The sequence below is a fragment of the Palaemon carinicauda genome, chromosome 4 (assembly GCF_036898095.1).
Source record: "Palaemon carinicauda isolate YSFRI2023 chromosome 4, ASM3689809v2, whole genome shotgun sequence".
In the NCBI taxonomy this organism is placed as follows: Eukaryota; Metazoa; Arthropoda; class Malacostraca; order Decapoda; family Palaemonidae; genus Palaemon; species Palaemon carinicauda.
Genome location: NC_090728.1, coordinates 198,410,277 through 198,420,276, shown reverse-complemented (window position 1 = coordinate 198,420,276; position 10,000 = coordinate 198,410,277). Strand labels below are relative to the sequence as shown.

The following is a 10,000-nucleotide window of genomic DNA, read 5'->3' as shown; positions in this document are numbered from 1 at the left end:
GGTCGTTGTATAACATATTCCTATTTAACATTACACCAAGGTCTTTAATTGCTTCCTTGTTTGTGATTGTCTCATTATTAGGTCCCTTGTATGCATACACCATTCCTTCTCTGTTTTCATAATTTATTGATTCGAATTTATCGGAGTTAAATACCATCCTATTTATCTCCGCCCATTCATATATTTTGTTTAGATCTCTTTGTAGTGAGTTCCTATTTTCATCACAAGTAATTTCTCTACTTATTCTTGTGTCATCGGCGAAACTTCTCACTACGGAGTTTTCAACATCACAGTCTATGTCTGAGATCGTAATAACAAACAGCAGTGCAGCTAATACCGTACCTTGTGGCACACCAGATATTACTTGGGCTTCATCTGATTTCTCGTCATTTGCAACCACTATCTGTTTTCTGTTTTGCAGGAATTCTTTTATCTATTTTCCTATCTTTCCCACATTATTATGCTTTCTCATTTTTTTTTCTCCAATATGTTATGGTCGACCTTGTCAAAGGCTTTTGCAAAATCTAGTTAGATCACACCTGTGTCTTTTTCATTTATCATATTTTTGTATATGTTTTCATAGTGTGCTATCAGTTGGGTCTGTGTACTTTTTCCACAGAGAGAGAGAGAAAGAGTTACTTATCGTGCTACAAGTTAAAAGATCGTTCAAGAGTGGCAGAGACAAGGGACAAGCTACTGTGGCATATATACCGAACATATTCATGTATCTTCTGCACCCAACATGAGGCCTGGTAATAACTGCTGATAATTAAGCAGATAGAATAATCCCTCTCCTACCTTCCTCGAGCTACAAGTCCAAAGAATGGGAGCCATAAGGGAATCAAATAAAGGTACCCTCCTTATTATATTTTATATCTTTCCCTAAATCAAGTCAGAGTCCCATACTCTTAGTAAATGTCTAATTACTACATTTCTAATAAGAGTACCCTATGTTATTTTCACGATTATTGGACAGCATATTTTTTTCTTTTTTTTTTGGTGTAGGGGGAGTTACAAGCCAGAAATTAATTTTCTAACAGCTAGGGGACACAGTCAAGCTATAAGAAATATGCGTAACAGTAGGCAATTTACTAAAGTGATAAAATTCATTTCTTTCTGATCAGCACAAAATACTCTCATCATATTTATCTGAAAGGTCTGTTTAATAATTAGATATAGAAGGCGGGAAATTTTTCAATTTCATGACATCACTATTTAGGAAATTTAAAGCGTAAACGTGACGAGCAAGTTCAGATACCTTCTAATTCACTGCAGTTTTGTCCATTCAGGCAACTGATAATTGTATTTTAATTATCTGGTACTATACCTGTAGTGGAAGTGAAATGGAAGCTCTAGAAGCCGCTGAAGAAGGATCGAGGGAGTCAACCAACGCAGGCGAAGAGGTGTCAAATCCATCAGTCGAGGACTCTTTGACGCTGGAATCCTCTTGACCTTTTTGTTTGTTGATCACACCTATCGGATTCTCTACTCGAACACTGAGGTTTGTGGCTTTTTCCAGCTGAAGGATGAAATAAAAAGATAGAAATGTTAGAATTTTAGATTGGGTATTTATGAATCTTTTAAATATAAAAAAGTATAATTTTTTTGTTAAAAGATATATATCATTTTAAAAAGGTTACTTACATGACTGGAATGAAGGCCAAGTATTCCTTGTAGTTTGACGGGGTTTATGAAGTCCCCTCCTTTCTCCTTAACGTTGATCCAGACACATGCTGAAGGGGGGGAGGGGAGCCAAGAGGGGGCCGCATGCCACGATGAGTATGAAGAGGATGATGACGTGAAGGGTTTCCCAGATGTTGCTACAGTTGTAGACGATTTGTATGTCCTCGTTTGTTCAGTGAAGTCGTAAACACTGGTTACCTCTATATTTTCGACTTTTTCTTTGACTGCTTCGCTTACAGACTCTATCAGCCTTCCCAAGACGCCACCGCCTCTCTATTCCAAAAATAGAGAAAAAAAGATCTCGTCACCAATAAATAATCAATCTTCGAATACAGTCAAAACAAAGGGTTATTTTCTGATATTTTCTAAAATTCTTGACTTTGACGATTAATAAACTCTGAGTTTATTTTATTTTACTTTTTTTTTTTTTTTGTTGGTAATCACCCAACTTTATTAATGTTAGAAAAACGGATAATTCTTTTATTTTTCTGAGAACTACTTCGTAAATTAATGTATTGTTCCATTTCGTTATCCGAGTTCACATTACCTATTTACGAGTAAAGAAATGGACATACAACATTTCCCTCAATTTAACAGTAATATCAAAATCTTATTTAGTTACGAAATTAATACACATGCGGAGTCAATCTCATTAAATGACTGTTTTATATGAAAATTAAGATGAAGCTTAATTACCGGATACTGTTTAATTTCATGAAGTTTCCTGCCTGATATCTGAATTATGAGGAAAAGCAAGGTAGCAAAATAGTTTAAAGAAGCAATTTTTGAAAGCAAAGTACTAAATGAAATTAGTAGTTGACATTATGCATACACACACACACACACACACACACACACACATATATATATATATATATATATATATATATATATATATATATATATATATATATATATATATATATATATATATATATATATATATATATATATATATATATATATATATATATGGGCTCAGGCCATGTCGTCCTGATGGAAGTTCCTAAAAAGTAGCTTCCTAGGGTATATTTGACTACAGTGAAATTCCCAGAGAATTTTACCTTAAGGTATACTGAATTCTAACTCCTGGAGCGAATATCCCTAAATAATCTCACAGGGATATCGCATAATATCAGAGGACGTATTATTGACACGTCACATAGCTATCTTCACCCCGAACAGTATTACCGCTTCGAGGGGTTACAGTGACAAGAATCTGAAACGAGAATGAAAAGAGAGCCGCTCATAAGGCATCTCTCCTATTCCGTTTCCAGTGTGTATCTGATGAAGGCGATAGCGCCCTCTTTATTCTTTTTCATGTAGCTCTACTACTCGGTGTTTTCCTTTGTGTTTTCTCGTTATTTTGGATTTAATTCAACATTTTGATGACTTCTCTGGCTTCTTTTGCCTCTGGAAAGTTGATTATTATCTTTACTATGTATAAATGTAAGCTCTTGTCGTTTTGAATTAAATCAAAAGTGATTTTAAGGTAAAATAAAGCTGTTGCCTACTAGAGTCATCCTGAATGCTATCGCTCGCTATTTATAGGTCATTTAGTTAGCTAGAGCAACGTTCCCAGTTTGTTATGCTATAATAATCCAGCTATTTAGCTCCTCTAGGAATGCTTATATTATACCGTCAGTTTTTAGTTCGGTGATTTAGGTAACCGATCTTGCCCTTCGCGAGGCTTAGTAGCCTAGGCGTCTGGCCCTATTATTTTCATGCAGGATATAAGTTTTTCCGAGTGTTATTTCATTGAAGCTTTAGGCAAATATTTTATACATGTAAGATATTGTTGAATGCTCTTTCCAAGATTGTATATGAGAGAGTTTCGGTGAATTAGGTAATCGATTCTCACCTTAACCTAGGTTAGTAATCTAGGTACAGTAGTATACTCTCGCACATCCCCAATTGTTCTTTTCTCCTCCGGAGGCTAGGTTCAATCCCTCTCTCCCTCTGAGTAAGCCTTTGTCTTAATCCTAGCAGATCTATCTGTATAATAATTCATGTATAACTATTCTAGGATATGTCTGTCCTGACCTGATAACCAGAGTGACTTGTTTTTTGGGTTAGGGGAGAACATCAGAGTTTCTAGTCTGTGGTCTGCTTCTTCCTAGCATAGAGAATGAGTCTCCTTTGCTAGGTTAGGGGCGGACACAGGAAGCTTTGCTTCCCTAGTCCACGTCCGAAGGATTCTGTAAGAATTGATTCCTTCCTCTAGTGGCCTAGCAGACTGTCCTGTGTTGTTTTTCTCGGGCTGGAAAATGAGTTTCTCTGTTGCCCGGCGAAATAACTGCATCTAAGTTTGTTCTGGTTGGGAGGAGGATGGCAAGTATTACCAGTCTTCCTCCCTAATAGACAACTTTAGGTTAGGATGAGCTTCCCAAACTGCTGAGTGTGTCTCTTGCTAGAACGAGGTTTATAGGACCCTTATCCCTTCCCAACCTCTCTTTCTTTTATTATCTTTTGGATGCAGTCCTACTTCTGTACCTAGTGTAGGTTAGGATGGAGGACTGGCTCAGCTTTCTGCCGGCTGGCAATAACGTGTCGGCCGGCAGAGACCCTTTGTTCTTTCCAGAGTGAACCCCAGACCTCCCTTGGTCTCCCTTCTATGTCTGCCGGTAGAGCCCGGCAGGCTATGGACTCTTTGGATGCCTGAAGGCTACATTACCCCTTCCATAAGTTCACTCTTTCTGGATGGAAGGTCGTATGGCAATGCCGCCTTATAACCATACATCCATACTGTTTCTCTGACTATTATGTTGAACTCCTACCCGGCTGCCGGCTTAACAGCTGACAGACGGGCAGGTGGGGGTTCTCTGGTTCCTGGCTACTGCCGGCAGGCATGAGTATTATTACCTTTGCATGCTGGGAGTGGAAACACAGCCCGAATCTGCTGGCCACTACGATTAGTGGCCGGTAGCGGGGTTTTAGTGTTTTCAGCTGTCGACTGGCAATGATTGCGGCCTGCACACAGTTGCGAATCAATGGGCTGCAGCCTATTAGTTAAAGGTAGTATATCATTGAACTATATAGGGGTAGATGCCGGCTGGCACGTGCCTGCCGACGTACCGGCCCGTGCTGGCTGGCAAAACAGCATGCGATGTACAGCAGTTGCTCTATTTGTAGTGTAGTACACACTGCATTAGTAAAACTACAGTAAAGAATTTGTGATAACAATAAAGTTCTTCAACATACTTAATATTATCTTGTACAGCCTTTTGCTGAGACCGTACAATAAATAGAAAGTAAGTTCTTTCTGTATTCTTTCTTTCCCATAAATTAAAACTTTATCTCAAGGTGTGAACTACACCTTAAATTTCCGTTTAGGAAATTACATAAGGTAATCTAGAATAGAATTAACCTTAGTTTTAATATCTTTGGAGGTTTCAGCAATTTACTGGACAGGAAATACAAGTATGTGTCTTTCCTTCTCTCTTTTATAGCTTTTCTATATAAGCTAAATGTTTCAATATAAGTGAAAGCCTTCACTTGATACTCATGGATTTTTCTTCTCTTTACAAGAGGACCATCCGAAGTGCGGGAGTGTGTTCTGTAATGTCCGCAGTAAGAACTTCAGTGGATATCAACTTTGCAGGAGCCACGCAGCATGCGCAGCCTCCAGAGGTAATCTCCGGCATTGGGACCCTCAGGTTTGTACTGTATGTTCTAACCTGATTACCGAGGCGTTTGACAATCCTAAGTCGACGGAGTCAAGGGTGCTGCCAGGGGTAAGTTACGAACCTGGGTGAGGGGTTTTCAGAAAAACACCTCAGGCCCCTACCTTCCAAATGAGAAGATGAGGGCATACCTTTTCCCTAAAGTATCAGCTGATGCCGTCATTCCTCAGCCTCAGGTGGAGATACCAACTGTCCACAATCCGGTAGATTCTGAAGTCTCGGCCACCCTTCAAGACATCCAATTGGACAATAGGTTGTCGGAGGTGTCGGATTCTACAGAGAAAGACCTTCTAGGAGAAGGTCAGGAGGAGGAGCTGTCTCAGGCTCCTCAAATAATAGAAGAAGAAATCGACGAGGTGTCGGTTACATGGGTTCCGGACCCAGAGCCTGTTCACCCTACATCGTCTGCTATCCCAGATGAACTGGGAAGGACTCTTTCTTCTATTGTTGAGACGATCCAACAAATTCATAGAAAGAATGATGAGAAGGAAGCTGCAATGAAACTGATGATACGTAGAGTTGCAGCATCATGTGGGCCCCAGAAGCGACTCAACGTGAAGGATCTTCCTTTGTGCTCGGACACCAATCCTTGGAGGTATGCCGAACACATGCCAATAACATCCGGGAAGATCGTGATATCAGAAAAGTTGGGAGCAATTCCCCTGGAAAAAGTGGAATTTTGGCCCAACAAAGATTATTATCCGGACTGCTATGTCCGTCTTAGGAAGGAGCAAGCCTCAAAGGAGGAGATGGAACCGAAGGAGGTCATAGTTCTTGACCATAGTAAAGCACAGGCGTTACTATTGGGCTCCATGAAAGAGAGGGGCTTCACGAACTCAAAGGTGCCAGCCTTGAGTAAGAAACTTCCCTCTTTTGTGACCTCTCCAGCCGGAGCCTTTCCCTTCATGGAAAACGGATATAAGGCAGCCTTAAAGGCGGTGGAGGCAGCGAAACAATGCCCCTCCTTGGAGGAGTGCAAGCCATTATCTCTGACCTTGCCCTTGGACCAAGAAGACTAGAAGGACGTCCACTTTACCTTCTTAGTCAGGAAGCTGGAAGCTGATAATGCTGAACGTCAGTTTGGTGAGGAACTTCCAAAACTGTCGGATGTTCTCTTGCGCAGAGAGCAAGAGACGAAGGAAAGACTTGCGGCATCGATGTTGTTGCAAACGTCATTAGAAACGATAGCAAGTGACCCCAAGAACCAGGACATGTTCATGGTAGTGGCCAAAACCTATCTGGCTACAGTTACGAAAGATCTCTATAGCTTCATTAAAGCTAGGAGAACCTGTAGAGAGTTCGTGTTCGCCTCGGCTGCGGTGAGGCACGAACCGAGGAGACTAATTTCCTCTCGTATCTGGGGTAAAGACCTCTTTCCCAATCAAGTGGTTAAAGAGGTAGTAGACAAGGCCGCCACGGAGAATAGGAACCTTCTCAATAAGTGGGGCTTAGATTTTAAGAGAAAGTCTTCTTTAGATGAGGGTCCCCAACCCAAGAAGAAGACAAAAAAGCCTAGGCCATCCTCTCGGCCGGCTAAACCCTACCAACAGCAGCAACAACAACAACTTCCCGTGACCAAGGTGCCTCAGATAGTGGTACAACCTCCAACCATGTACCAGCTATTATCTCAACAAGTGGCGACACAGTCGCCAATTTTTAACCCAGCCTTCGAAAGGCAAACTTCTTCCTTTCATGCGAAAGCTAGAGGAACAGCCAGAGGTTCTTCTAGTCACCCTTCAAGAGGAAGGGGTTCCAGGGGAGGACGTGGTCAAGGTGGCAAGGCCTCAGGTCCACAACAGCAGAAGTGAGATACTTCCAGTAGGAGGGAGACTACAACTATTTAGGGATAGCTGGACTTTCGATCCCTGTACCCACAGCCTAATAAAGAATGGACCAGGCTGGAGCTGGAGCAGTCCTCAACCTCAATTTCCTCAATTCTTCCAACACTCAACCCTCGTTCTGGAAGAATATGTCCGAGAGCTCTTAGACAAAAGAGTAATCCGGAAAGTTAAGTCCATCAAATTCCAAGGAAGGCTGTTTTGTGTTCCCAAGAAGGAGTCAGAAAAACTCAGTCATTCTAGACTTGTCGCCAATCAACAAGTTCATAGTAAACTACAAGTTCAGAATTCTCACACTTCAACACATAAGGACCCTACTGCCCGAAAGGGCATATGCTGTTTCTATAGACTTGTCTGACGCTTATTGGCACGTTCCAATTAATCGTCACCTTTCCTCCTACCTAGGCTTCAAGTTACATTGATAACTTTACGCCTTCAGAATCATACCTTTTGGGCTAAACATAGCCCCAAGGATTTTCACGAAGCTCGCGAACGCAGCCGTCCATCAATTACGCCTAAAGGGGGTCCAAGTAGTAGCCTACTTGGACGACTGGCTAGTGTGGCCAGCGTCCAGGACAGAATGCATGCAAGCTTCTAAGATAGTGATCCAGTTCCTGAAATATCTGGGATTCAAGATCAACATGAAAAAGTCTCGACCTTCTCCCGCTCAAAAATTTCAGTGGTTGGGTATCCACTGGAATTTGGAGTCACATCAATTATCCATTCCTGGGAAAAAGAGGAAAGAAATAGCAGGATCTGTCAAGAGACTATTGAAATCCAAACGGATATCAAGACGCGAACAGGAGAGAGTGCTGGACTCTCTACAGTTTGCTTTGATAACAGACCCAGTGCTAAGAGCACAGCTAAAGTATGTAACAGGAGTCTGGAGAAAATACGCATCAAACGCGCTAAGATATATAATAATACCCATTCCGACTCGACTACGAACGCTTCTCAAGCCGTGGTCCAATGCCAGGTAGTTGAAGAGATCAATACTTCTTCAACCTCCTCCCCCATCAGTAACTATCCACACAGACGCCTCAAAGGAAGGCTGGGGAGGTCACTCTCGTCAAAAGAGAGACCAAGGAGCTTGGTCCAATCTTTTCAAGTCATTTCACATCAACTTTCTAGAAGCATGGCAGTTCTTCTGACACTAAAGAAAGTATCTCCTCGCCACTCGACCCACATAAGACTGGTTCTAGAGAGCGAGGTGGTAGTGAGATGCCTGAATCGACAAGGGTCGAGGTCACCTCAAATCAACCAAGTGATGTTGGTCATATTCCGTTTGGCGGAATGGAAGAAATAGCACCTGTCAGCAGTTCACATTCAAGGGTTCCGCAATGTGACAGCGGATGCTCTATCAAGGTTTACACCTTTAGAGTCAGAATGGTCCCTTGACGCAGGATCGTTCTCCTTCATCTCGAGCCAGGTCCCGGAGCTGCAGATAGACCTTTTTGCGACGAAAGACAACAAGAAAATAGATTGTTACGTGTTCCCATAGAGGATCCGCTAGCGGAGGCAGTGGACGTTATGTCCCTGGACTGGAACAGATGGTCCAATATTTATCTATTCCCTCCGCACAACCTCCTTTTGAAGGTTCTCGATAAGCTTACATCCTTCAATGGGAGAGCAGCAATAGTGGCCCACAAGTGGCCAAATAGCGTGTGGTTCCCTCTGGGATTGGAACTATAACTGAAATTCGTACCGCTACCGAATCCATCCCTGTCTCAGCGAGTACAGAAGTCGACTGTCTTCGCTCCATCACAGAAAACACGGAACCTACATCTCATGATTTTCTCCCCTTAGCGATGAGAAAAAGATTCGGTGTTAAAAGTCAGTTTAGACTTATGCAGGAAACCAGAAGACATTATGAGGCTTCAGGGAAGAAATAGATATCCTTGGTCAAGGCGAAGGAACCAAAAGAAATATCGACAGATTCCTATTTATCATTCTTCATTCACCTTCATGAGCAAGGTTTAGCAGCCAACACAATTCTATTGTTCAAGCCTGCCTTGACAAGTCAGATACCATATGACTTACAGGTCGACCTTTCTAACGATGTTCTTATTGAACTAAAAAGGCACATCTTGGGCTTAGCCCTTCACCTTCAGCGCCTCCAAGACCCATTGCATGGTCATTAGATATGATTTTTCATTGTGTATAAATAATGAATAATGAGGAATGTGCTTAGAGGGCCTTGAATTTAAGTAATTTTTCTGTTTATACTCGCTTTGGGGGCCAGAGTTAGTGAAATAGTGGTTTTCTCTAGAGAGGAAGGCCACGTCCAGTTCTTGGAGGGAGAACTGAATCTATTTCCAGGCCCAACGTTTCTTACCAAGAACAAGCTACCCACCAACAGGTTGGGTCGCTAGAGAATCTGACCTCTGAAGGAAGATGCATCTCTATGTCCAGTGGAGTGCCTAAAGGTTTATCTTCATAGAACTTCAGACTTTATGGGAGGACAGCTGTTCAGAAGAGAAACCCTGGGTTCAAAGTTATCTATAACTAAGGGCGAAATTTACCCGTGTTATTCACAGAATGGATCCAGACAGTACACCTGTTAGTCATGATCCGAGGAAAGTTGCCTCTTCCATAAAATTTCTTTAATTATACGGACTTTGAACATCCTTGTTTTTACACTGGCTGGCAGTCATACAAGGCGTTCTTTATCCACTATGCAAAGCAAATGGAGCAACTTAAGAGATCTGTGGTAGCATCCGGTAGAATTTTTTAACCTTCTGTTTTAAATCTGCAAGGAACAGTGTAATTAATTTGGGACGATTAATTAAAAGGGTG

The 10,000-nt window shown here is 41.8% G+C and overlaps 1 protein-coding gene across 1 annotated transcript in view; it reads right to left on the bottom strand.

Annotated features, from left to right (window-relative positions):
* The window catches only part of LOC137639835 (neural-cadherin-like), a 50,531-nt gene that overhangs the window by 15,175 nt on the left and 25,356 nt on the right, over positions 1–10,000 (bottom strand). The window contains exons 10-11 of the mRNA XM_068372075.1: positions 1,645–1,956; positions 1,328–1,519 (exon numbers count right to left, since the gene is read on the bottom strand). Coding sequence (XP_068228176.1) covers positions 1,328–1,519; positions 1,645–1,956 — 504 coding nt within the window. The remainder of the gene's footprint in view (positions 1–1,327; positions 1,520–1,644; positions 1,957–10,000) is intronic.